Source organism: Manis pentadactyla, chromosome 8 (assembly GCF_030020395.1).
Source record: "Manis pentadactyla isolate mManPen7 chromosome 8, mManPen7.hap1, whole genome shotgun sequence".
Lineage (NCBI taxonomy): Eukaryota > Metazoa > Chordata > Mammalia > Pholidota > Manidae > Manis > Manis pentadactyla.
Window position 1 is genome coordinate 5,370,203 of NC_080026.1, and position 27,922 is coordinate 5,398,124.

Below are 27,922 nucleotides of genomic sequence, written 5' to 3' on the forward strand. Positions count from 1 at the left end.
AACACCGACCGTCAGGTCATGTAGAGAGTATTTGCCCTTGAAAAGATGTGATGAAAATGTCACCTGCCTTCCTCCCAAGGGGGGCATAGCCCCATTGGAACCATGAGAAACATCAGACAAACCCTGTTGAGGGATATTCCGCAGAATACCTCACCCAATACTCCGCAAAACCATCAAAGTCGTAAAATACAAGGAACGACTGAGGAACTCAGGTGTAACGTGGTGTTCTGCATGGGAAAACCGTCCCCGCAGCAGGGCTGCTCAGCAAGGTTGGCGGAAACGTTCTCGGTCCCGGGACCCAGAACCCCGCCGCGCGCCTCCGTCGCCTCCATCCGGGGCCTCGCGGACGCTGGCGGGAACGCGCCCGCCAGCCCCCAGCGGCCACCCCGCCGTGTCACGTGCCCGGCGCGCCCCCGCCGCAGGCGGAAGTGAGGTTAGGGCTCGGTGGCTGCGCTGCGTCGGCGGGGAGCGCGGGCTGCGGAGAGGCGGGACGGGTGGATCGCAGCGGGAGCAGCGCGGGCCGGGGCAGCGGCGGACGGGCCTAGCGGCTCAGTCCCCACTTCACAGCAGGCTCCGCGGCGCGCGCCCCTCCCCGAGCCCCAGCGCCGAGTCCGGCCCGGGCCGGCGCGCTGGTCCCCGAGGCGCAGGCCGCCGCGGCGCGGTGAGTGCGGGTGGGCGAGCGGGGGCCCCGGCGGGCGGGGGCGGAGGAGTGCGGAGCTTCCCCAACTCCGGGGCGCGAGCCGGGAGACGGATGGGCGGCGGCGCGGCCCGGCCGGAAGTGCGGCGCTTTGTGCGGCCAGCCTGGGGCGGCGCCAAGGTCGGGCGCGGGCGGGGCGGGAGGCGATCGGCGCTTTGTCCCGCGGCGGGCTGCAGGCCGGCGGGGCAGGTGCCTGGGGCCCGCGGAGCGGAGGAGCCGTCCGGGACTGCCCGTTGGCTTTTGTCCGCTCCCGGCCACACCGGGTCTGGAAGGGTAGGACAAACGGACAGGACTAGCGTCCTGTCAGTTAGGTTGAGGAATCCGATGACTTTAATCATTTCCGACGCGTCCACTCTTCGCTTGGTCCACCCACAAAGTGAAAATTGTTCCTTTAACGGGGCAGAAGCTCAGTGTTCGCCCTCCAGCCGAATGGCTTTGGTGTTTCCTCCAGCGGAGAGGTTCAGTGGCCCAGTCTGGATTGACTCTGAAAAGGAGAGAGCACCTTTGCAACGTGTCCACAAACAGGGCGTTTCTCTTAAGTGGTGTTTGTAAGGGTGCATCGAATGCATTTTGTGAGTTAACGATTCCTTAACGTCATACAGAAAAGTGTTGGCATGCAAGAAGAAATTTTTAATGGAAAAGTTTGTTTATTCCCCACTCCTTAAATTCTTGTCATCCCTGTGTAATTTGAGATTATTTTCTCAAATATTGTATGAAAATCTTTGGATCGGAAGTTTTTGTATTTCGTAATGATATAATAGGAGCACTTTTTTTTAACTTTGGTAAATAAAGAAGTAGTGGATTATTTGTTCTTTGACGGCCAAGAATCGAACAATTTAAAGTTCTTTTCCCTGATGTTGAAGCTACTGTGGTGCCCATTACGAAGACTTGTTTATTTTAAGATTGTGAAGAGCTTGCTTTGGTGGTAGTGTGCATACCTTTAGTCGTGTTTTTGACTACATGGAAGCTGAGGTCTGGTAGAAGCCCCCGCAGGCTTTAAGTGTTAGTTTAGAGACAGCTGACTTCCCCTGGTTATGCTGGCTAATGGTTGTGCGGCAGTCACTAGAAATGCTGACCAGGTAGCACCCCCTTTTTCTGCCTCCTGCGCTTGGGAACGGTGCAACGATTGGGCCTTATGTGCAAGGCAAGTGCCTGCAGCCCGGGAGGAAGGAGGAAGCACTGTCTGCTGCTGGGGCTCTTACTGCCCTGCCCTCTTTTGAGGCCCTGATAGGTTTGTTAAGTTTTTAGTTTTTATTCTACTCTACAGTTGCCTTTCATTCCACTCATTTCCATTTTAAGGTTAGAAAGAACTGTAATGCCAGTAAATTACTAACTTTTCATACATCTGGAAAATTAGTGTAATGCCACAGAAGTAGAGGATTAGAATTGAAAAAAATCTGAAGTGCATTAAAAACTAGTTTTTTATAGGTTCTGTAGTTTAATGGGAAATTGTCTTTTATGAACTTCTTGTTTTCCTAGATCAGTTGAGGACAGTTTTAAAAGCAGTTGTACCAGTGTAATAAAGCAGTAAGTAGTACTTCTCTCATGTCTGTCTTCCACTCTATTGGCATCTTTGAAGTCTTCTCAAGTTCTGTGCAGAAACATATGAATTTCTCCCAAAAGACTGCACACGTTGGCAGCAAAGGTTGAATTTGGGGGAGTTGAGGACTTTGTCCTATTGTATGGTGTTCTTGATGGTAATCAGACATTACTGAGAATTTTCACTATTGATTGTATAAAAGGGTACTGGATCTTGTATATTGGTGTCTCAGGATTTAAGCCCCTTGAAATTAGTTTTCTTGATCTGAAATTCTGATATACAAGGCTTTTAAAATTTTATAATTACTATTCCATTTGGGAACTTTGGTCCTGGCATGTTTTGAAACTAGAGAAAGTAGCACAGTGATGAGTCTTAAATGTACATTATGATTATTAATGGATTTTTGAATTGAGGAATTTTTGTTGTCATCCTCTATTTTAAAAGGTAAATCTGAGATTTATCTATTCTTAGGTCAAACCACCCATAGGTATTCTGACACTTGTCATTCCAAAAGGGAAACTTATTTTAAAAAGTTGTATTCTCTGGATTCAGCCTTGGAATCAGAATCCTTTTAGCCCATACCAAGTCTGACTAGGAAATTGGTTTCTGGGGGGGCCAGTGGCACTAGAATCCCAGCAGAGTTCTGCTGGTGGGTTTTTTTTTTACTTCTTTTCGATGCAAACTTAAAAAGTATAACAGTACAATGTACAACCATATACCCAACATTTCAATGTAACAGTTATTAACTCCTAATAATTATTAGCAGTAACTTTGCAGTACCCTTTTTTGTATAAATATTTTAAATTACAGACATGTCATTTTTATCCTTACATGTTTTAGTATGTATTTCTAAAAAATGATATATTTTTACATACATAATCAAAATACTATTATTGCACCTAACAAAATTAACAATTGATTAGTAGTATTTGTTACCCAGCCTTTATTCAGTTATATCCCCAAATCTTTAAAATACCTTTTTAGTTTTTTCAGTATAAATCAGGATCTAAAAAAAATATACCTAATGAATGGGCTTTATGTCTAAATCTGTTTTAATCTAGAACCTTCCTTCTCTCTACCCCTCTGCCTTTTTTCAGACCATTGACTTACTAAAAAAACTGGGTCATTTGTACTGTAAAATGCCCGACGTTTTGGGTTTGATTGCTTCGTGGTGTTATCCTCTGGAGAAGTAGAAGTACTTTCAGGAAGTGTAACTTCTGGGTAGTTTAGAATTCACGGTATTTACAGTTCAAATGTAGTTCTGTAAATTTTTTAGTGGCAGATGAAGAGTACAATTTATTAGTGGTGTAGATTCTATGTCAGGTCATTAAGGAAGGAGAGAGCCTTCCGTCTGGTGTTCAGTGCTTCACTTAAGTTGTTTACAGTTTTGAGTGTTACTACTAATGCTGTTTTAAACATTTGCATACAAGTTTTTGTGTGGGTGTGTTTTCATTTTTCTTGGGTATATGCCTAGGAGTGGAATCACTGGGTCATCTGGTAACTCTTGTGTTTAACTGCTATGCTCTTCATGAGCGTTCATTGCCTACCAGCTGACATCTGCTTAGCCTCACATTTAAGGGTTGGCACATGATGGTTCTAACCTAACTTACATCTCCAAAATCATCTTTGCTGATTCCCAGTGTGGAGCCTAAGCTCCAAACAAGCCCAGTTGTCCCATATTCCTTTTTGCATTTCCTCATTTCTGTGGCTTTTTGGGATTCTACCTGTTATTAAGAGTTTATTGGAAATGGCTTTGTAATCAAGATTTTCCTGAGCATTCCTCCCCTCCCCTCCCCTCCCGTGCCCTCCTTCCCTCTTCCCACCCCCATTTAATTTTTGCTCTTCCCACCCAACCCACAGAACACTTTATTCCTTGATGGCTCTTAACACCCTGCTCTGTATCACCATTTTTCATATCTTTTGTCTTATAGGCCTGCATTGTGCAATACAATAGCCATTGCCTACCTGGTAAAGTAAAATGCAATTCTTTAGTTGTGCCATGCATATTTAAACACATATTTTAATAGCTATTAGTGGCTACTATATGTGGACAGAGCAGAAGCACATTTCCATTTTCACAGAAAGTTGTTAGACAGCACTTTTCTGGATCATCAACTCAAAACAGGGACTGTGACTTGCTTTTTTTGTCTCTCTGGCATTGCATAGTGCTTTGCTTGTCTTGAATTCAATTAAGAAAGTAAAATTAGATCCTGGCGCCGAATGGAGAAACAGAGTTTTGGCAAGTACTCACATCTCAAGAGGCAGTGGATGAACCAGAGTAGATGACGTTTGTGAAGGCCTCTACAACTCTTAGGTTGTAAATATGCCAAGAATGGGGTAAAAAGGCAGGATAATAGGGATTGTCAGTTGCTAATGTGCTTATCCATAAACTGGGGATAAAATACACGACTGATTCTCCTGCTTATTTGCTCTGCCTTCCAGTCCTCATTTTCTCTCCAGTTTGTTCTGTAGACCTGTGCTGTCCAATGCGGTAGCTCCTAGCCAGGTGTGACGATTTAAATTGGATTTAAGTAGAACTAAAATATTAGATCCTACCCTAGCATTTTCAGGTGCTCAGTAGTTACTTTCAGCTAATGGCTGCCACACTGGAAGGTGTAGATGGAGAGCGGCTTCATCGGTGCAGAAATCACCGCTGGGCAGCTTTGGTCTGGACCTGGCTTAGCTGTAGTTGTGGATGTCATGGCACATCTGGCACCTGCCTTTTGGTTTAGAAATTTTGAAAAATGAGGTAATGCATGTCCCAATCACTGACGCCCCTAATTTATTCCTAATTTAGACAAGAACTTGTTACAAAGGCTAAGGATGTGACTTAGTATAATTTTTTGTGTACTGAACTGCTTGGTTGTAAAATATTCTGAATGTCAGGTGAGCTGAAACTTTAAAGTGGTTCATTTTGTATTTTGGTTTTGTACTGGAATTTGATGTATAGTGTTTTGAGGTGCATGTGTTTTTAGAAGGTCAGCAGGTAGTTGCAGCTGTCTTGTAGCAGACATTGTTACTGGTGCTGGATGTGCTACAGTAAGCAGGACAGTGTACCGTTCCCCGCCTTCACAGGGCTACATTCTAGCTGGGGATGTGGTGGGAAGGCAGACGCTAAACAAGGAAATGCGTGTGCATTTTCAGTGCTTTTATTTTTATTTTTTAAATGGACTTTATTTTTAGAGTAGTTTTAGGGTCACAGCAAAATTGATCAGAAACTACAGAGTTCCCATATACCTGTTGCATCCCTCTCTGCTGTTTTTATTTTTAGGTTTTGGATTGCCTTTAAACCACATAATTCTTACTACCACCTAAATCAGTGTGACTTACTAGATGTGGAATACTGAATAGTCTTAATTAAGCTTACACTTTAAGAATACATTGGGTGATAAAATTCAGAGGCGCTTGCTGGAGATACTAATGAGAATCTTCTTTGGGGAAGGAGTAACATGGTGTAGCAGTTCAAGTTCTTGAACTTTTCAGGAAAAAAGGGTTGTGAATGATAGAACATTGAATGGGTTAATAGTGTTGGGCTGCAGCCAATTTGTCTTTTTTAGAAAATATATATTTAGTAGAAGCTATTTAAGAAATAGAGAAAAATGCAAAAAGAACACTAAACCCACCCCATTCAGAGATGATCACTGTTCATAATTTTATTTCCTCCCTGACTTTTTTCTGTTAATGCTGTAGGTGCACATGCCTTTATGTGTACATGCAAATTTGGGATCATACTGTGTTAGTGTACCCTTCTCTTTTTCCACTTAACATTATATCAATCTTGTGTTTTTAATTACTTTTTTAAAGCTTCCTCATGATATTTCATGCTCTGGGTAGATCAGATTTACTTAACTATTTTCTGTTACAAGGATGTTCAGATTATTTACAGATTTTTTTTTCACTGTTTTAGGCAGGGACATAGAAAATACTTTTCCTTGGACTAAAGAGAGTTGTGAAGGGAAGTTTCTGATGTCCTGGTGGGCACCTATTAGAGATTTTGGCTTTACTTTTCTGATCTCTGTTATTAGCAGCAGCGTGAAATGTCTTGTTTTATAACTGCGTGGAGAAGGGACTCTTGCTACCTGCTCTTTTTATACTGATGCTGGAGAAGATCAAACACAGAAGTGCTTGGCTAAATCACTTTTTTTTCCTTTTTAGTTCTTGAAATCATGAATCCTGTCTATAGTCCTGGTTCTTCTGGGGTTCCCTATGCAAATGCCAAAGGAATTGGTTATCCAGGTAAGCAAGTACAGTTTTGTTTTCCTTCCTGAACTTTGAACTCTTGGTACATTTCCATGTCACTAGAATGCTTTCAGTTGACAAAACCCAGCTCAAGAGGGCTTGGACAAAGAAAAAAGTGTTTCAGCTCTTGGAACTGAAAAATCTGGACCTCGGAACTGGCTTTGGTCAACACTCAGTGTAGTGGCTTGCAGTGGGTGGGACTAGGGTCCAGCTTCTCTGGCTCCTGGGCTCAGCCTCACTTCCTCAGTATTGGCTCAGTATGGCTCACAGGTCACACTTCTCCCTCTTGTGGTCTCTGATGTTCAGCCCTCCTGCAGTCCCCTGCTCTGAGCCTCTTTTTCTTACTCTACAAGAAAGCCCCAGTGCACTGGTTCTGAGGGAGCTTTTGTATTTAGTTGCAGGAACCTCCCTTGCTTTCTTTGATTCCATTCTCTTCTTCTTCTCATTGCAGCCAGTCCTGTGCACTGATGGCACTCAGCTTCCATCTCTGGGCCAGGGAGGGGATTCTAGTGATTGACTGAGGCGTGAGCCACATTGCCCGCCCTCGTTGGAGTCGGCTAGTCCGGCATGGGCTGTGAGGGAGAGGGTGAGCCAAACTTGGGGAAAAGTAGCTGGTCAAAATAGCAAGTGGTTGTCCCAATTAATGACTTTGAACAAGGGTAATTATTTGTAATGTTATAATTTCATTGTGGGGTTTGAAAATATGGTGAAACAAGTAACCTTAAAACCCATAGAGAATGGAATAAAATGTTTTAAAAATGTGTAACTGAACTTGCAAGAAAGTAAGGGAGGTACCTGTCACTAAATACGAAAGCTCCCTCAGAACCAGTGCATTGGGCCATTGAGCTGACGTTGGTCCTGTCCTTGGGGCATTTGCCATTTGTGGGTTTCAACAACGTGTATGGGGACAGAAAGTGGGACTGAGGTCCTGCGGGGCAGGAACCCCCCAGCCCGCATCAGCTGCTTCCTCCAGAGGGTGATCCTCCTAGTGAAGCCATCCACTCCCTGCCCCACAGGGATGCTTGTTTCTGCTTGGGCTCTGGGAAGGGAAAAATCTGTCTGAAGAATTCTAACTATTCAGGGATGTTTGAGGCTGTACTTTGTTTTACTTGTACTTCCCAGGGAAGAAAGTAACATAAAAAGTAGTTTCCAGCCTGCATTGCCCCACAGCACCGGACAGTGGCAGATGCAGGTGCCGTGGGCCATGCATTCTCTGTCCTGGGTGCGTGGACCTCCCACAAAATTCTGCCTGGTAACAAGGCAAGATTCTTATGAAACGGGCTTGTTATTCATCAGGTCGAGCCAGCAGTCATGCCAGCCGGCAGGAATGGAACATGAGGGAGAAGCTGCATCATGTTCAGAACGACTAAAGATGCAGAAGAAAGAATGAAAACATGAGGGGAGCAAAAATCGAACTGGAACTTAAAGAAATGGAAAAATGGCATGTGAACAAGATTTACATTAAAGATAAAACATTGCTCAAGAGAGAACCTGAATGCAAAATAGGGAAAGGGAAATAGACTGGGGCAGAAGCAGAGATGTCAGAAGATCCGAGGACAGTTGAGAAGCCTGGAGGGACTGAGTACAGAGACCAGAAGAAAAGGAGTGATAGAATTTTCCAGAATTGAGAAGAGGTAGTTTATTAATAAGACCTACTGTCTTTTAACTATTGACACTAGTGTAAATGGAATTCTAAAGCTGAGGAGTATCCCAAGGGGATCCAAAACTGGGGAAATAAGCAAAACCCCAAAGCCTTGGCGTTACCATAGAGCCCACATAGCAAACACTGGTTGCCTGTCATACACCAGTTCTGCACAAGGCTGTGAGGATACTGAGGTTCATGAGTTTAAAAGCAGGATTGGCAAACTATGTAAAGGCCCAGGGCACTCAGGTGTTATGAGCCACACTGCCTGTCAGAACTACTCAATGCTGCTGTTGCAGCACAGAACAGCCGTAGACAGTACTAAGTGTGTGTTTGCATCAGGAAAACTGGAAGCAGTTGCTGTGGGTTGATTTTCTCCAGCCATAGCAGTAACCCTTTCAGATGTTTTTCTGCCTCTGTCTCTCTTCTCTCCTGGGATGCCATTTACAAGTGTATTAGACCATTTTACTCTCTCATGTCTCTTGCATCCTTTTTTGTATTTTCCTTTTTTTTCTCCTTTGAGCATTACTATGGATATTTTATACTCATCTGCTTTCATTTCACTGATGCTGCTGACTCTGCTCTAATCTGCTATGAAACCCATGTATTGAATCACATCTTTTCATCTTCTCCATTTTCTGTTCAACATACCACTTAGTTATTTTAAAGACCCTGTTGGCTGGCTGCAGTCTCTGGATCACCTGTGGGTCTGTTACTGTTGTCAGTTTTTCCTTTTGTTTTCAGTCATATGGTCCTGTCTTATGGCATGCCTGGTATTTTTTCATTGAATATAATACCCTGTGTATTAAAAATTGTAGGTGGTCCAGTTGATGTCTCCCTTTGTTAGGCAGATAGCATGCTGACTGATTTTTTTTTCCCCCAGCATTTGAGGTATGATTGACAAACAAAAATTGTATATATTTAGGTTGTACAACATTTTTTAAAAAGGTGTATGTGATATAGCATATGTATACATTGTGAAATGATTACCCCAATTGAGTATCTTCAGATACCATGACATTGGGGATTAGAGTTTCAACATACAAATTTTGGAGGGAACACAGACATTTAGTCCATATCTTGCTCCCAGGCCAGCTTGTGCTTATATTATAATAGCTCGTTGTTACACAAAAGGTGGTGGACACTGAGATGGAATCGGGAATGTCGATGTTTTTTGGAAGGATAACGTTTGTGAAAAGTCTAGCGAGGAGAGAGCTTGATTGGGTAGGGAGAGCGTCAGGGCTGTGATACACGTTTGCCGGAGGCTCTTCCAGCTCCCTGGGGAGCTCGGGGGCAAGGACTGGCAGCTGGAGGAGGCAGAAGTAAGTGGCCCTGTAAGGTGCTGCTGCTGGAGGCTGTCAGCCCGAGGGCACGGCTTTACTGGAACAGGGATGGAGGTGGTGGTGTTCACTTTGCTTTGTCTACTGAAGTATTCTAAGAATCATTCCACATCAGTTCACAGAGGTTTGCTTTATCCCTTTTATATTTTGAATAATCCTTCTGCATCTACACTCCATCTTGTGGGGTTTTGATAGTTTATTCAACCAGTTCTTTGGGTGGATGTATCGTTTGAAGTATTTTGCTTTCAAATGACACTGTAGCTGATGGTGATCATGTTTATGGAAATGGTCTTCAGGGTGGATTCCCCAAGTGGGATTGCTGGGTGAGAGTGGAAATGCATATGTGATTCTTAAGGTACTGCTGATTTGCCTTCCCTAGGATTCCCACTCATTTGTGCCCCTCTATCAGCAATAAGTGTGACTTTTTTCCCTACAACTTTGCCGACAAGTATGTTTCCCCTTTGGGATTTTTGCCCGTCTGGTATTAGAAGTGGCATCAGTGTGCTTGTAGTTGGCAGTTCTGTCTGTCCATGTCTTCTATTGTTTTCTTTTCTTTTGGGTGTTTTTTAGTTTCAAGTTTCTATATATACATTCAGTATATTAGCCCTTTAAGTAATTTTTGCAAGTATTTAAAATTTTCATTTTTACCTAGCTTATGATATTTTTACTATTTTGAAATTTTTGTTGTAATGCAGCGATAAATCTTGTAAATGTGATTTGGAATCGCTTCCCATCTCTGGCACGAGGGGAGTCTGGACAGTGTAATTTGTAGTTTTCCAGCCTCTTCATACAGGAAGGATACTGGAGTGATGTTGGAGGAGAAACCAGACCCCCTTGAAGGACATTTTTTGGAAGACGGTGCTATGGCAGGAATCAGAAGGAGCAGTGTTTCTCAGCCTTGTTGATTTGAACCGTGCAGATCAGAATTTTCCAGAGACACTAAGGAACAAAAGATGTAGGCGCTACAGCCAGGACCAGTTAAAGCAGAGTGTTAGTGGGCATCCTAGGAGGGCGACTTTTCACAGGTTTCTGGCAGGAGTGGTTTCTGTAGCCACAATGGGAACTGCTGGGATAGTCGGGGTGGGGGGGTTCTGTGCTGAGGCCCTGGGTTGGGGCAGTGGCAGTATGAGCGGGATTTGGAGGTGAGGGGGTTTAGGGCAGGGGAGGAGAGAGGAAGTTAGGCTGTTGGAAGTGCTTGTGATAAGTGGTTCCTGTTTCGTTTTGGAACTTGTTCACTCATTGTTACGAGGTGAGGCTAGGAAGGGCCCAGCAAACACAACTAAAGTGTCCCAGGAATCCTGAGACACAAGTATGCGAGTAGATGATTCCCTCGAGAAATTTTTGGTTGAGTTTATGGAGAGAGATGAAGAAATTTGGATTCCGAGGTAATTGTTGCAGAGGTCTGCAGAGTATGAATTAGGTCAGTGGTGTTTCAGACTTTTTCTTTTTTAACAGTGAAACCCTTTTAAAAAATTCTAAATGGTTTCCTGGTATCTAACAAATATCACAGCAGCTCCTGAGAGTGAATTCAGGCAGGTTCCAAAGCTTACTTGGCTTCTTCAGGGCCTTTAAGGAATTGCACAGGGTCTAGTGGAATGGCCCTTGGGACCAGTGGGCCTGCAAATGCTGTTCCTGCCCTGCAGGGGGGACCACGGGCGCCTGCAGAGGAGGGGCATCGCAGCTGTGGTGGGGACTCAGCCTCCTGTAAGGCATTTCAGTACCCCTGTTGCCCTCTTGCCGCGGGTCCTGGTGCCGCCAGGATGCCTCAGCCACCACGGAGGTGCCTTTCTCTGAGTTCCCTCATCACAGTGTCTGTGAAGACTGCTGTTCTGTCCACCATTATGTACAGGTGAGGGAAGGAGGGCTAGAGAGGGTGGAGCTTCTCAGCGGTACCCTAGTAAAGACCCGCGAACCAGTGTATTCTCCACCGGCTCTGCTCCCTGACACCGAGCGGGCATGCTAGCACTCCGGCTGCCATGTGTTGAGTGCTCTGAACTGTGACGCAGAGGAGTCAAGCGCAGACCTGGGGGTGGGCCCGACAGAGGCCCAGAGGCTGCAAGGAGGCCTGGAGCAGGTGACTGAGTCCCCCAGGCTGGTGGCCACCTAGTGGCCAGGTGTTTGACTCTAGCACTTAAGTCTCAGTGCATATTTCTGTTGTGTGCACATAATTATTAGTGATTGTGGTTTAGGATTCTTCATTTGTATCATAAAGGACAAGTGCTTGCAAGCGGATTGTGAGCTTGGATTTTTCCCATTCTGTGGGTCTGTGATGCCAGTGAGAGCCTCTTCCACATGGGATGCTCCTCGCTCCTTACTACTCTTGCTGAGTAGTTAGGGAATGAGAATCTAGAGTAAAACTGCCAGAAATATGGGGAGCCTTCTGACATCAGCTTGGGTTTTTGTGGGTTTTTTGGTCATTCTAACTTTCTAACTCAGTTTTTGTCATTGTTTCAGTTGTGGGAAGTTGTGAGCATTTACTCATAGATTCAAAAGACATTGTTAATGATTGTGACCTTCCCAGTTCTGAGGCAAGAGACAGGTGCTCAGCAGGCTGTGCTTTGGGGCCACTTGGGTCAGGACGGGAGGGCTGATCAGAAGGTAAGAATGGGATCTGTGGGGCCCTCCTTGTAAAATCATGTTGCTCCTTGTGACGGCAGATTGTTCTGTTTCCTTCAGCCGGTTTCCCCATGGGCTATGCAGCAGCAGCTCCTGCCTATTCCCCCAGCATGTACCCTGGAGCGAATCCTACCTTCCAAACAGGTATGCGGGCTGTCAGTGCTGGGTGGAAATGCGCTTTGTCCAGGTAGCTAGGAAAGAATGTAAAGTGGGTGGATTTTTTAGAAGAGTGGTTATAAATTAGGCTTTGGGGCTGAATTGATTTTTTGGTTCATAAGATTACCTTCGTTGATAAGTGCAGTAAAAGCTTTATCTTCTTACATGTAAAGCTTTAGATATGGCATTTCCGATGTCTTTCCGCAACACACAGATCTTCATTTTCATCATAGGTTGTTATAGGTAACTAACTGGTTGTGTCTGAACATGTATTTGTGAAATAGTGTTGATTACAAGAAACTAAAGATCATCTTGCAATGTTAATAGGTGCAAGTTTACATGTTGCTCACATTTTAGAGATAACTGATTTCTCTCCAGTACTTCAGCACTTTGGTGATAGTTTTAAAAGAAAGTCTTACTTTGTATGTAAGGTACAGGAGATTACTTTCAGATAACTGGAAATCAGTGATACAGTTGAAAGTGGAGTTGGTGTGGGTTTGCCCTTTGTAAAGGTGGTGGTTGGTGGGACCTCCCTGTGTGAACTGCACGCTAGTGTGGGTCGTTCCAGGCGTTCTTCAGCCAGAGTGGCCCTCAAGATGCTGCTGCCGCACAGAGCAGTGGCCCACCCACTGACCTGAAGGCTCAGCCTGGGTCCTGGGGAACACCCAGACTTGCACAGTTCTCAGGCAGAGGAGGAGACAGCAGTAGTGTCCTTTTCCTGAATTCTTCCTGTTTTGTTCATCAACCACTTCCTTCTGTGGCTCTTCTGTCCAGCTCTCCCTTTCTGTCCCCTCTGACCGCCTTTGTTCAGCCTGAGTTTGCACCCAGAGAGGGGCCTTGGCTTGGTCTTCCTGCTGCCAGGCTTTCTCCTTGGATCCTGCCCCCTGCCCACCTGCAGCAGAGTCCTGTTCCCAGATGGAGGGTTCACAGGACTAGAAGACAGAGAGGCCAAGTCTCAGCTTGAAATCCCTGCCTCTCTGCAACACTGGTGTGTTCTTCCCAAAGTGTTTTTTTGTTTTGTTTTTGCCTGATTTTCATACATACTCTGTCTTTCACTTGGTCTAGAGGACCTGCTGACTTTGTGTCTCTCTTCAGGGCCCATTAGGAAACATCCCTTCCCGGGACAAGTGGTATTACTGGATTCTTTAACCATCAGATGGCTCCACCCATCTGTTTTTATAAAACATCTCACCTTGTTTAACTTTGTTTAAACAGCTTTCGAGGTATAAACGACATACAGTAAATGCACATTTATAAAGTGTATAGTTTGATAACCCTTGATGTGATGTATACCATCCTCACAGCCAAGAGTAAACGTATCTGTCATCTGTCGGAAGTATTCTCCTGCCCCTTTGTAATCTCCCCAGGGTTCCAGGAAATCACTCATCTGTTTCTCTCACTATAGATCCTTTCTATTTTCTAGAACCTTGTATATCATACAGAAGGTACTTTTTGCTGGGGTGGGGGAGCTGGTGTCTTTCATTCAGCATAATGATTTTGATGTCTGTGTTATATTATGTATCACGGTGTTATACTGTATACACACACTGTATATTGTGATTCATTTCTTTTTATTGGGTAGTATTCCATTGTCTGGAAATATGACAGTTTGCTTCTCCATTCAGTTTAGACTATTTGCAGTTTGGGGCTGTTCCCAGTGAAACTGTTGTGAATATTTGTGTACAGGTCTCTGTGTGGGCATATCCTTTCATTTCCCTTGAGTCAATTCAAAGGAGTGGAGTGGCTGGTTCCGAAGGCAGGTGTATGTTGAGCTTTGTAAGGACTTGGCAAACTGTCTTCCAACATGGTTGTACCATTTTGTGTTCCCACCAGCAGTGTATGAAAGTTCCAGTTCCTTTACATCCTTGCCAACACTGGGTAGGGTCTTTACTAAACATCCTGGTGTGTTTAGTAATAGCTCATTGTAATTTTAATTGAACTTAACATAACGATTAATAATGGTGAGTACGCCTTCGTGTGCTCATTTGCCTTGTATGTCTTCGGCTTAGTGTTTATGTACATCTCTCCTTGTATGTCAGCTTTTGAGTTTGTTTTCTTACTGTTGAGTTTTGAGGGCTCTTTATCAGATACATGATTTGCAGATATTTTTTCCCAGTCTGTGGCTTTTTATTCTAATGGTGTTTTTAAGAGAACAAGAGTTTTCCCATTTTATGCCATTTACTTCATCATTTCATTCATTTATGTATCATCCTTTTGGTATTATTTCTAACAAATTTTTGCCTCATCCAACATCACAAAGATTTTCTCCTGCTTTCTTCAGAAGTTTTACAGTTGCAGGTCATTTTGGTCTGTGACCCATCTTGGTTTTTTGTGTATGGTAGTGGGTATGGACTGAAGTTCATAGTTGGCATGTTAGTTGCGTGTCACTGTCCATGACCATGCTGCAGGCTGCTGTAAAATGTCGCTGTTCTAGAAATTTTCAGTGTAGCTCACTTGCATTTATTTTCTTCATGGAGTACAAGTTTATGTACAAATGTATTAAAAACTTCCAACCCTTCATGAATCTTGTACAGAAAGAGCCTCCTGTCTGTTGAAGGCTGGCCAGGCTGTTCCACCACCGAGAGTGTGCGCTGCTTGCCTGCGGTTTGTAGGTCTGGTGCTGCTAACAGCCTCTCCTCTGGGGGCACCTCTGGTCCCCCTGTTGCACAGCCGTCAGCCACCTTCTCTTAGGCGTCTCCTTTCCTGTCGGGAAATGGGTCTGTCTTGCCGCTTCTCCAGGAATGCTCTCAAGTTGTTCCTCTAACTCAGAAGCTGGGGCAGCCAGGTGGGCGTAATGGGATTGGCAGGAATGGTGGTGCCCAGAGTGTCTGTCTGGTTTAAAGGCACGTCTGCTGATAGGCGCCAGAGGTTGTCAGCTGCCTGACTGCTGGGCCATCATTGCCAGGTCTTCTGATGGTTAGGAGAAGCTGGGAATAAAGAGGTATGTCAGATTCATGAACAGAAAAATAAAAGGAATGCACTTTGAAGGTCCTACCAGTATCTCACAAATGCTTTCAGCTACCTGGCTTGAGTCTGGGCCACAGCTGTGTTCCCTCCCATCTTCTTCTGGGAGCCTCTCAGGATTTTCAACCTTGAATTTTTTAATTTCCCTTTTCCGTGGGCCTTTTTTCTTATCTAAAGAGCAAGTCAAAGTCATCTCTATAAACAAATTAGACAGAGAAATTTCCTCCATTTGTGCTGCTCTCTCAGTCTGCCTTACGGTTCTCTTACCGCCATCAGCTTGGACAAAGCTGATGTGCCGTGCAGGGGATGCATTTTAAAGCACTTGCATTCCTAACACTGCTTATTGTTTAGCTCTTCTTCTAAGTGTAACATAGAGAACCTTGTGATGAGATGCCATGCCTTTTGCTGAGGTTCATTACTCAGAACCTGGAAATGGAGGTGTCGTTCACTTCATCCTTGTGAACCAGCATGATGAGCTGAGTGCGGGCGCAGCCAGAGCAGGCTGTCTTGTTTTGGAATCAGTAGTATGGTGGAAAGAGTTTGGGCTGTGGAGTTAGCTAGATGTGGTTAAATCCTGGCTCTGTCACTCCTGGGAAAGTTATTTCATCTTTGGTTTTGTAGAATTGAGTCAGTATAGCCCCTTGGCTGTGTATTTGAGGAGATAGTACCTCACACCAGTCAGAATGGCTAATATCAAAAGAACAAGAAGTAACCGTTGTTGACGACGATGTGAAGAAAAGGGAATCCTTGAATGTAAATTGGTGCATCCACTATGGAAATTCAGAGTTTTCAAAAAAAATAATAAAAGTAGAAATACCATATGGCCTAGCAATTACACTTCTGGAAATTTACCCAAAGAAAACAAAATCAGTAATTTGAAAAAGATACATGCACTCCTATGTTTATTCCAGTATTTTACAATAACTAAGATGGGGAGGCAGCCTAAATATCCATTGATAGATGAATGGATAGAGAGGTACATACACACAGAGGAATATTATTCAGCCGTAAAGAAAAATGAAATCTTGCCATTTGTGACAACATGAATGGACCTAGAGGGTGTTGGGTTAAGCGAAATACGTCAGACAAAGATATCTTCAGAAAGCATACATATGAAGCAGGTGTTATAAAAGACACCTGGGATGGCCAAGCAGCATAGGCCCCACGGGAGGGATTTCTGCGGCAGGAGGCCTCTGGCCTCCATTAGAAGAAAGGCAGGACATAGTAGGTCGGCTTGTCATTGGTTGTGGGTGAAGGGCTTCAGCTTTTCCAGTGGGTGTGGCGGGCCGCACAGTGCTCCCGGGACGCAAGAACCTCGCTCTGGAGCGCTGTGCCTAAGGTCTTCCCCGCTGCGGGTTTTGCCTTGTGTCCTGGGGAGCTTGCTCACACCGGCAGCTCCCGTCTTCTTGCAGTTTGAACAGTGACAAAATGGTGATGGAATTTTGGGTATTAGGACTGTTGGTGGGTGTTTTAGAGGCTCTGTTTTCTTTAGTTTTCCTTTCAGGTCATGAAGTCATTGCTTGTGTGTGTTTGTTTACTTGCTCAGACAGCTTCTCCTCCTTGTTCTTTTTGTGAATCAGTTAATCGTACAGAACCATGACTTTCTGTGGGGTGCGTCTGTGTGCATTGAACATGGTGTAGTTTGCCATCATTTGTTCTGCAGTGGTTACCAAGTGGTCAGGTCATCTTTCAGACCCAGTCCCTGAAGAGCCATTCCTTCCTGCCAATGGCCTTTTTTAAGGCTCAGCAAGGTTTTATATTCAACTTCGGGACAGTCAGTGGCCGCGGGCAGCTTCCTTCCTTGTTCCTTCAGCTTGTCCAGGACTCTTATCTTGAGGAACATTTTGGACTGACTTAGATTCTCCCTCAATTGTGTCATATCTGAGGCCGTTAATGATTTTTTTCACATTATTTTCCCTTAAAGTTTTTCAAATACACAGAAGAATCGAGAGAACAGTTTAGTGAATGCCCACATGCCCGCCCCCTAGATTTCATCAGTGTCCATCTTGGCAGATCTGCTTTATCTCTGCCCTGTAAAGGTGAGCGTGTGTGGTTTGGGTTGAATTGCTGGCCCCGCTTGGGGTTGTAGCCTTCGTGGCTCTGGTCCTGTGGGCTTTAGTGTGGTGGTCTGAACCTGGCAGTGGGATGCTCTTCTGTGTGACCACCACACCGGCATCATGACTCCCTAATTTAATTTAATAATTCATGTTTAAATCTGCCCAGTTGTCCCCCAAATTTTTTTTTTAACTTTGGAACCAGGATCTTACATGTTGAATTTGTTTATAAAGTTCAATTTGTTGTCTCTTGTCTCTCTTAATCCATGTTTACCTAACCTTTAAAAAAGCACTTTGACTTTAAGAGACTTTTTTAATGAAAAATTTCAAGTATCTACATAAGCACACAGCAGTAGGATGTCCACCTGCCCGACACCTAGCTTGCTTTCACAGTCGTTAGTGATAACTGATATTTTTCATCTGTACCCCACTCACTTTCCTCGTGTTGCTTTGAAGCCAGTCTCAGACATGTTCAGTATTTTCAAAGATAAGTTAAAAATGTATATCATTGTCACACCTAAAAAAATGATAGTTCTTTGATACTATCAATATCGCAGTCAGTATTCATATTTCCAGTTGCATCATCTGTGTTGTAAATGTTTTTAATTGTACGATGAAAGACAGCCTTGTTGTTCTTTTTAATCATGTGAAAACTGGCCAGCACCAGAAATTCTGAATGTGATTCTCAAATTCGAAGCCTGGCATTTGTTCTCACAGTGTGACATAATACAGGCAATTCTGTAAATATTTTTATTACCTGATAGTTTTACAAAAAATTGATATCCTTCTGGTCATATGCAAGTTTGGTGACTCTTAGGAGGACTTCTTTAATTCCTGCCAGTGAAAATGATGGGAAAGAAATGGGGTAAGCCAGGGAGAGGGAACCACATTAGTCAGTGCTGAGTTGCCGCATGGGCCACTGCTGCAAGGCTGTGAGCAGGGAAGGAGACAGGCGGCTCGGGAAGGAGGGGGCATCCAGGCTGAGGCTCGGCCTTTCTGCCTTTGACCGCAAGGTGGTTTCTGTTTTTGTTTTTCTGAGCCACCTTGACCCTGCCTGTGCTTGCCAAGGCTGTCAGTGCTGCTCCGCTCGTGGTCTGTGCTGTTGTGATTCTCCCTTGACTGCCGCACCTCGTTGAGAAGGGTGGGACCTTTCCTGATCAGCTGCGGCAGACAATGGCACTTGATGTTGGTGACAGTGCTCTGGTGCAGTGCTTCCGGCACCACGACTAGTTACACGTGTGCTCACCGTGCACCAGCGTCTCATTTCTTCCTCTGATCTGGCCAGTCATTCACAGGGGCTGAACCTTCTCCGGGGCGTGTTAATGCGTGGTTAGAAATCGATGGCTTTCATATAACCTTTTTCTTCATAATTAAAATATTTTCCAACTTAACTGTCTAATGGGTGTACAATGAAGTGCACATATATGAAACTTCAATTTGATGTGAACACTCATGAAACCATCGCTTTCCTTTTTTGTCCCTCTTAAGGATTAGAGACAGTCCTAACTGAAATCCTAACTGAAAGCCCACATGTTCTGTCTGTTAGCTAAGCACAGCCATTGAAATTTAGTGTATTCAGGTTTTGGCATTGTTACTACTTACAGTTAGCAGTTAATGAGTTTAAAAGTAATACAAGGAAACCTGGAAGGGTCTTTTCTCACTTCAAAGGGAAACTAGCTGAGCTTGTGAGTTGCCTGGTTGGAGCAAAGAAGTCAGGACTCAAGGCAGCTGGATCTGAGTTCAGTACCTGCTCTGCTGCCAAGGTCTGTGTGGCCTTTTGGGTCTTAGTATCTTTATCAGCAATCTTTACCATGTACGTCATGAAAGGTATTCTGAGGAGTAAATGAGATAACATGGCCTTAAGATCTTAATGAGTAGCCTCGGCACACAAAGTACTTGGCAGTTCTGATACGGACTGTCCGGACTCTCTTGACCTCGTGGAAAAGAGGGACATTTCTTTGTTGTGGCTTAAGGGAGAGGATCATTTAAAAGTGGTACACATCCTGGGAGTCATTCATTAACTTTCTCTCTTAAACTTAAACCAGAATATGTGCACCTGCTAAATATATTCCACTAACGTACTTTAAAATTTTTTTACTTTAATTTTTTGTACTCAGTTCATGTTTTAAACTGGAGGTATAATTTGTGTGCACATGCCACATACACATTAAGTGCTCAGTGGGACAAATTTTGACAGTTGTACATACTCATGTGACCACCACCTGAAACCGAGCACCCAGCGCTCTGTCTCCCCAGAGGCCTTCCCTGTGCCTTGCCAGGCTGTCCCTCCCGATTTCTGACACTGTAGCTTTACTGGGTAGGTATTGAAACCGAGGTCATCTACTGGGGGCTCTTCTGTGTCTGACATCTTAAAAAGTTTAACCTGGTTTCAGAGTCATGCATGGCTCTCCTTTTGATGCGTGTATCAGAATGTGTCCATCCTTCTGTTTATGACCCAGTTGGATTATTTTCAGGTTTTGGCTCTTCTGAATAAGATTGGCAAACATTTTTACAAGTCCTATTGTGGACATTTGTTTTCATTTTTCGGGGGAACATCTCTAGGAATGAATTTCTGGTCCCTATGGGAAATATGTGTGCAGCGTTTCACATTGGTGGGCTCAGACGGTGTGTGTCCATGTGGCTGGCTGCCTTTGTGTATAGCTGTATTTTTCAGATGGCTCCCACGTTCTGTGTGACAGCTCTTCTCGGTGGCTGGGCAGCTCCAGCATGTGGCTTGCACTGCAACTTGCTTTTGGACGTGCAGTCATTGCAAGTAAAGCTGCTATGAACATAGCGGGTCAGAGGCTCTCGCCTGTCCTCCCCGGAAGATAAAGCCCTAGTCTCTGTTGGGATGCGGTCAGGACGGGGGCCAGGCACTACTGCTTCCCAACTGGACTCAGCCTCTCTTCCAGATCGCAGCCCTCCACTGACTCCGAGAGACTCTCCCCATGGTTCCTGGGTCTTGGGAAGGGGCCTGCCTGGTGTCGAGCTGCTGCTTGGAACCTCACTGGCTAAGTGCAGCTTCCTTGAGGCCCCTGTGTCAGTCTCCTCTTCTGCTCTTGAGGTTGCAAAGTGATGTCCTCTTTCATTCTTGGTCTTTGTGGTTTATGTCTTTTATTTATTAATCTGCTTTATCGTCAAGAGTCTTTTTGCCATAGCCCTGGTGTTTGGCGAGTTGCTCCTTTCTGGCTTTGCTATAATAAACACCATGCTGATGAGCCCACTTACATTACAGTTGAGTCTTTGTTCAAATCCATGCTTATTTCTTTAAAACAATTTATAGAAGAGCAATTATGGCATTAAAAGATATACATACTTTTAATGCCATTTATGCCCCAGGAAGGCCATACCAATTTACTTTCCTGTGGACAGGTACTTTCCTGTGAGTGGACGCTCTCCTTTGATTTGTTCCTCATCCCTGACTCCCCCATCCCTCACCCCCAGCACCCCCAGCACATACTTGCACTTCAAGTCTAAGAAATGACCTTAGTGCTCCGGGGAGACTGGGAGGAGCCTGCAGTCCAGGCCTGGTGCTGCACGCCTGTCCCCCGTGCACTCGGCCCCTCTGCCGGGCCTGGCCCAGCCCCACGCGGCGGCCACGATCTAAGGCTGTTGGGCTTCTTGTTTCAGGTTACTCTCCCGGCGCCCCTTACAAAGTGTCCTGCTCTCCCACCAGCGGGGCGGTGCCTCCGTACTCGCCCTCCCCCAGCCCCTATCAGACCGCTGTGTATCCCGTGCGAAGTGCCTACCCCCAGCAGAGCCCATATGCTCAGGTAGGCCGGGCCCTGGGCCCCGGGTGTACATGGGCGGGGCGGCTTCTGTCTGGGCTCGGGCCCATGGCGGGGGCCCTGAGGCACCTTTGCGTCCTCTTCCCCACAGCAAGGCACGTACTACACGCAGCCCCTGTACGCGGCGCCACCGCACGTCATCCACCACACCACGGTGGTCCAGCCCAACGGCATGCCGGCGACCGTGTACCCAGCACCCATCCCTCCACCCAGGGGCAATGGGGTCACCATGGGCATGGTGGCCGGGACCACGATGGCCATGTCAGCAGGTGAGTCCTTGGCCTTGGGCGCCTGTGGTGTGAGGCGCAAGCACTGGGGGAGGCAGAGCTCACTGTATCTCACTCAGCTGGGCGCGTGCGGGAGACACAGGCCCCTTCTGGGAAGGAGTGGCGTGTTCTCCTCTCCCCGCTTCTCCCTTCAGCTGAAAGGAGACTGGCATGTGGGGTTTAGAGCAGTAAACCACGAGCCAAGAACCCTCCCGCAGAGCTCCCCTGGGGGGGGCGCGCTCCGGACTTCCGGGGCCGCTCTGTTGATGAGCTGAACCACTTGGCAGTCGGGACGAATAACCAGGTCCCCTCCAGGTGAGCATGAAGAGCTTGAGCAGGAGGCGAACACTGTGTTGTGGGGGGCTGGCCCTGTGGACACCGCCTTCAGGTGGGCGGTCGTGCAGGCCGTGTTGTCTGAACGGGGACGTTTGCATGAATCTAAGAAAGCTGGTCTTGTGTAAATAAAGATAAGAGCTGCTTGGAGAAATCCTTTGGCATCCATCAACTGTATTTCCCAAGGCTTCCCCTAGGCCAGGAAAATAAACGAGGGGAGAGATGAGGCCCCTTGCTGGGGCGGGCACATCACTGTGGAGCCCCGGGACTCGATTTGCTGTCTGGGAATTAGGCTGCCTCTCTGGGCATGTGAATTGTCTGGTGGGGCCCAGCTCACATACCGTGCACTTGGTCACCTGTATCTGGGGTGGGTTTTTTTATATTGTTCCCTTAGTTTTTCCAGATTTTACTTCATTTTAAGGAAATTGTGCCAGAGAGAGAGGCATTTCAGGATAGCATGTGTGTTTCTGCTCAGAGTCTCTATTTTATTTGGTTTTCCCATACATATCTCTGAAGGTCCAGACAGAAACTGTACATTTGGGGCATGTGGAGGGAAGGAGGGCAAGCCTGGCCTGGGTGTGGGCTGGGGGCCCAAGGGGGGCTGTTAGGTGTGATGCCGAGCTTGTCTCAGGTGGGTGTAGGCAGTCGCTGCATTTTCTGTATTTATAGGGAAAATACTTTCTCTTCATGTACCCAGAGCTCTTGTAGTTTGGAATCTCCCTTCCTCCCTCTCTTCAATTTATTATCATCTTAACTGTTTTTAACTGTACAGTACGACAGTGTTAAGTATATTCACTGACACAGATCATCAGAGCTTTTACATCTTGCAAAACCAAAACTCTGACCCATTAAACAACTCCCCGTTCCTCATCCCACCCCTGGCCACCACCCCTCTCCTCTCTAGGAGGGGCCACTAGGTCCCCCACAGAGGTGGGATCATCCAGGATTTGTCTTTTTATGACTGCTTATTTCACAGAGCATAATGGTGTCAGGGTTCATCCATGTTGTGAAATGTGTCCAAATTTCTTTCATTTTTAAGGCTGAATAATAATTTTGTTTTAATTTTGTTCACCAACATCCACAAAAAAAATTGAATATACTGACATGAAGGGGAAGCCCCGAGGCGCCGGCAGATGCCAGGAGAGCTGGCTGCGCTGCCACAGCCTTGGGGGTGTGGCCCGAGTGGCAGCGCTCTAGGTGAGGGCCGTCCTCTCCTGCTGTGCCCGCCTACAGGGCCTGCCACCCACCCCTCCTCTCCAGCAGCCTGGGGCTGGGTGGCTATAGGGCCGCGGCCACTGACAAGTGCTGCTCTTCCTTCCAGGTACTCTACTGACAGCCCACTCCCCAACACCTGTCGCCCCCCACCCCGTCACTGTGCCCACGTATCGGGCCCCAGGAACACCCACCTACAGCTATGTGCCCCCCCAGTGGTGATCACCCTGCAGAGGTGAGTGACTGTGAAGCCTGGGTGGGCTCCTGCACACAGTGTGCTTTCCCAGCGGAGAATGGCCCGTGCCCGCTGGGGAAGCCCCGGGGAGGGACGGGCTGCCGCTTGAGCCGAGGGGAGTGCACTGGTCAAAGTTCTCTTCTCATTGAGACGCTACAGAGCAGAAGAAAGAAGAGCCTGTCGCATACTTGCTGGGTGCACCACACATACTCCTTGCCTGGACGGTGCTCAGGCCTCTCACCCACCTCCTGCAGGAAGTAGATTCCTCTAGGAGTGGGAAGTGTCCTGGAAGCGCTTGGGGACCAGGGATGGGAGCCTGGCCTGCTGCTGCCCTGTGTGTTCCCAGTGGATTCACCCCCTTCGGTGGAAACACCTGCCTTTTGGAGCAGTGGTGTCAGGCACTCTGTGACCATGTGTCTTTGTCTCCCCACCCCCAGGTTTAAGGAGGGAACTGGCGGGTCACATGGAGGTTCCACAGCTGGTGCTGCAGGCTGCGTGCCTCCAACCAGGACTTTCTTCGTAATGCTCTCCACACTTAGCTAAACACTGCTGCGGCCCAGCTCGGCAGGTGCCTGCACCACTAGCCTCCAGCGGACTCTGGGTTGGTCTTAAAGCAAATCCTGTTTTGTGGGCTGCCTGGCAATTTTTTAGCTAACTGTAATGATGAAAAGGGAGTATTAATCTATTCTGAATTATATCTAGTTGAATGCATGTTTAAAAAAACCCACACAAAAACAAAGCTTGCTCAATCTACCTGCAGTGACTGATGCAAAACCATCATATGCAAAACCCAAAGGAATGGACAGTATTTTACAACCTGTATCACTAATGCACTGTTGTACTGTACGCAGCGTCTTAAAGTTTCAAGTGTTAAAGTGAATTTCTTCATAGCGCATCTGAAATCTGTTGGATGATTCTTCAACCTTTTGGGGTCAGTTGGGGGCCTGGGCTTTGAGTTTTTAGTCATCTGTGTCTTCCGCACCGATGGCCCTGGGAGAGAGTAGGGAGGCCACGGCCACAGGGGCCCAGCCAGGTTAGTGAGCACCCTGTGCTTCCCATGTAGGCTCGTGGGGTCAGTGTGCTGTGGCCGGTCTTCAGGATTATCATGGAGATGACAGAGGTGTGTGGCCAGTGCAGTTAGTGACACAAGCTGGTTTGTGTGTCAGCAAAGCCATGGTCTCTAATAACTACATTTTCATCACCAATGTCTTATACACAGAGATAATGTTCTCTCTCTATTGGAAAAGTTCTGTGTAAAACTAAATTATTTTCCTGGGTTGGAAGATCAGTGAAAGAGAAACAGCCACACTTGGAGGAGGTATTGGCCTCTCCTATTTAGTTTAGAAAGTCGTTCCTTTCTTTCTTCCTGAGAAGTGTTTGAGTCGGCTGAAAACAGGTTGGCATTGCTGTTCTTAACCCACAAAGAAGGGCGAAGATTTCAGCTGTGTGTTATGAAGAAACTTGTATATTCAGAACTATTAAAAGGGAACAAAACTATTTCAAATTATTTCTTGTGGAGAGGCCAGGCGGTGGCTCTTTGGGCCCACCTCCCTGGTGGGGACCTGTCCTCAGAGACTGTCTTGGGGGACTCCTAGAGGAGTGAGGCGTGAGGGAAGGGCTGGGGCCTGTGGTCTGTGAGTGGTTCGGCCGTCTCTTGCAGCTGAGGGCACCAGCACAAAGGCGTGGACAGCAAATGTCCAGGCAGCGTCAGAATGCGTTTGCCTGCCAGCAGTTGTAATGGAAAGGATTTTGTGTTTGAAATCTGAGTATTGTACATAAGAAATCAAGAGGACTTCTTTGGCTCAATATGCCCAACTTGTATCAATGGGAATGTGTGTCTGTTCTGGGAGTCAGGGGGTAGTTGGGGGGGGGTGTGTGGAAAGGCTTTATGCCCTTTGCACAGTCTGTCAGGCAGGGGACCAGGTGGGGTGTTCCAAGTGGCGTGGTCTTTGGCTGGGAGAGGACCCTGCTCTTGCGTCTCTCGCCGCTAGGTGGGGCTCTGGTGCTGGCTCGGCATTCCACCCCGGTTGATGAGCAGACAGCTGACCCCTGAGCCTTTGGTAACCTTATTTTTTATAGTGAGTACTCTTCATAGAAATTTTCTTCTTCACACTTTATTTTATAAGAAGTTTAGGAATATTTTTGCATGGATCATTGTAAGCAGAAGGCTCCTTACTCCTGAAGTCTGTTAATGTAGTGTGCCTACTGATAAATCCTTTAAATTGCTTCATGAGAGCACTTAGACCACGTGTGTGCGCGTGTGTGCGTGTGAGGAGCTGCCATTTACCCCCGGCACACGGGCTGCATCTGCTTCTCACCCTGTGTTGGTGATCCTGTCTGTGTAGTGCGTGGTCTGTAGTACTACTGGGTTCGAAGGGCTCCTGGGACGAGCTGACCAAGTCACAGAGGCCCCAGCTTAGTGTGGTTAGTTTAGGGGAAAGTAGGATTTTAGTGTGTGCTTTAAATAAACAACGAAATGGGAACACACACACGACCACCTGGAAGGGGTGGCATCACTGAATTCAGGAGGCAGAGGTGTAGGTAGTTATGTAGGATGTTCCCTCAGGCTTGCTTGAAGGCTTGGCACACATGGTGTGAGTGTTTTCACAAGCACTAAATCAGATGGTGTTTCAAAGAGAGAAGAGTGGGTTGCCTTTCCCCCATTTACATCAGCCTCATTAACACTTTTCCCCTGTAAGGTTGTAAAATCCTTGTTCCTTTTTGTGAAGTTGAGTAGGAGCTGTTGTCAGACACTTTTGCATATGGAATACATCCCTGTGGAGGTCTTTGCAGGTCTGAAGCCATTAGGGCATCAGCTACCAAATACAGTAATGAAAGGTAGATCTTGTCCCACAGGTGAGACTTCTGGGCATGTGAGTAGTGAAATTATCACAGGTTGTAATTTTAGCAGCATTTAGTTGCAGTAAAATTTAATTAAGGAATAGAAAGTCTGTTACAAGTTGTGTAATTTGATACCCAAGCACAATAGTGGACTATTGAAAGACATTTTGCTTTTTTTATGTATGACATTCCTGATTTGAGAGTCTCACTATGACTGAACTATGGTTCTTTTGGAAGTTGAGACAGGCAAGCAAAGGACCTAATTCCTGTAAACGTGGACGTCATCGTCGGTGTCTGTATGGATCTGTGTTCTTCAGCCTCTCCCCCGAGGTTTGGATGGCTGTTCCTCTGCTCTTGGACGTTCGGTTTGGATCTGGGCTGGGGGACTGAGTGCCTAGCACCAAGTGGTGGCCCCGTGAGCTCGCTACCTCTCACGAATGAGGCCACCTTCAGAGCATTTTGAGGTAACAGGCACGGTGGCACATCCAGAACCTTTTATGCCTTGTGTTCAGTCCTTTCAGAACATTATTGTTGGCGTGGTTCCTAGGCCGACCAGCTGCTGTTCTGTGAACCTGTTTCCTGAGTGCTGTGCAAATGGATTGTTCACAGGAGATGAGGGAGGCGAGCCTTGGCCCAGGCACCTGGTCAGCAAGCACCCTGCCCTTCCCAAGCTGGGCACGTGGGGCCCTGCTCCATCTGGTGGCATCCTCATTCACGGGAGGAAGTCTGTGCATGAGGCAGTGGGATATGCTGGTAGCTGACTGTGTCGGCCCCCCATGGGCCTCCAGGAGTGTGCCTGCTGGTAAGGTGGTGGAAGGAGGGTGTGCGCCAGCCAGTGCGGCCGCTTCGGCAGTTGGCATTGGGGCTGACTTTTAGGAGGTGCTGCAGACTTCACCTCTGTAAACATTTGGTAACAGTATTACTCTGACCAATTGGGCCATCTTCTCCCCATCTGGTAGCTAACGGCTGGACGCCCCAGTCACTGCCAGCCTGGGCCCTGCCTACCCACCTGCCTCCAGCAGGTGCAAGGGCAGGTTTGAGGGTGAACAGCTTGTGGGGGGGGCAGCTTTTGGTTCTTCTCTCTGGTGCTTTCTAAAGGGAGGGTGTCTCTAAAGAGGAGCATGCGTGACTTCAGGGAAGGGCAGGTGGCTTTAGGTCTGTCCAGCACATCTCAAGTGTTAGTGTGGTTTTCCTGAGCTTTGTTCATGAGCCTGAGTTTCCTGAAGGGACCACCACCTGAGAGACTCGCAGGTGGCACGCTGCAGACTGAGGTGGCCTGATCTTTCTAGTAGGAAGCTGCAAAGTTGATGTTAACACGTTTCAGAGGATGGGTCTCTTTCCCCACTCCTATTCATTTGAAGGACAGAAAACCTGTGGGGTCATCTTACTTGAGTCCCCCTGACTTTCACTGAGTCACTTGGAACAGGGAGAACGGGGGCCGGCACTGTCACTGAGGGTGAGCATCTTGTCTCTGCTTCCTGTGCCCCGTGGAGTCCCCATGGGTCCCTGCGCAGACTAGTGGTCAGCAGCCCAACGGGACTGGATCTGAGGCCATCCCTCCTGTGCTCCTGACAGGGAGGCTGTGACAGCCACTGGGAAGAGGCCGCAAGGAGCCACATGGGTTGTAACCCACTGGGAAAATGGTTCCTTTTTTTAAAACAATGATTTTTAAATACTTTTTTTAGACCATTCTCTTGGTACTTTTTTTTAAGCTTAAATCAGCATTGTCTTCCAGTGTTAAAGGGCACCCCTCACCTCTGCATTGAACTTACGGTGTCAGTCAACACAAAAGAACAGAGCATCCATCCTGAGCCAGTTCCATTATGTGTAAATTCATACTCTTAATTTTTTATGCAATCTGAAGAGTAGATGAGCTCAGATTTAAAATTCTTAAAAGCACGTTTATTGTAACAAGAATTGTTATGTATTAATACTGCAGTTTTCAATAAAGATTGACTTGTGTTGCATACTGTGGTTTTCATGATTTTTCCCGGTAGGT

The 27,922-nt window shown here is 46.5% G+C and overlaps 1 protein-coding gene across 5 annotated transcripts; it reads left to right on the forward strand.

Moving 5' to 3' along the window:
- The first annotated feature begins 400 nt into the window (after positions 1 to 400).
- Positions 401 to 27,890, forward strand: FAM168B (family with sequence similarity 168 member B). Of its 5 annotated transcripts, none has more exons than XM_036883985.2 (8): positions 405 to 661; positions 6,393 to 6,473; positions 12,135 to 12,218; positions 20,879 to 21,021; positions 21,128 to 21,305; positions 22,746 to 22,832; positions 22,957 to 23,082; positions 23,520 to 27,890. In XM_036883985.2, the coding sequence occupies exons 2-7, from the start codon at positions 6,404 to 6,406 to the stop codon at positions 23,067 to 23,069; spliced, it is 675 nt and encodes a 224-aa protein (XP_036739880.2). In that variant the 5' UTR covers positions 405 to 661; positions 6,393 to 6,403; the 3' UTR covers positions 23,070 to 23,082; positions 23,520 to 27,890. The 5 variants fall into 5 exon arrangements, with proteins under 5 accessions (XP_057361434.1, XP_036739880.2, XP_057361435.1 ...); XM_036883987.2 differs by lacking the exon at positions 405 to 661 and adding an exon at positions 842 to 970; XM_057505451.1 differs by lacking the exon at positions 12,135 to 12,218 and having other exon boundaries at positions 401 to 661.
- The last annotated feature ends 32 nt before the right edge of the window (positions 27,891 to 27,922 follow it).

Bases quoted from the DNA above. Each gene is read 5' to 3' on its own strand.
- FAM168B (XM_036883985.2), top strand. From the start codon at position 6,404: ATGAATCCTGTCTATAGTCCTGGTTCTTCTGGGGTTCCCTATGCAAAT. The intron at 12,219-20,878 runs GTATGCGGGCTG...TTCTTGTTTCAG, and splicing joins GAATCCTACCTTCCAAACAG to GTTACTCTCCCGGCGCCCCT. The intron at 21,306-22,745 runs GTGAGTCCTTGG...ACTGACATGAAG, and splicing joins CACGATGGCCATGTCAGCAG to GGGAAGCCCCGAGGCGCCGG.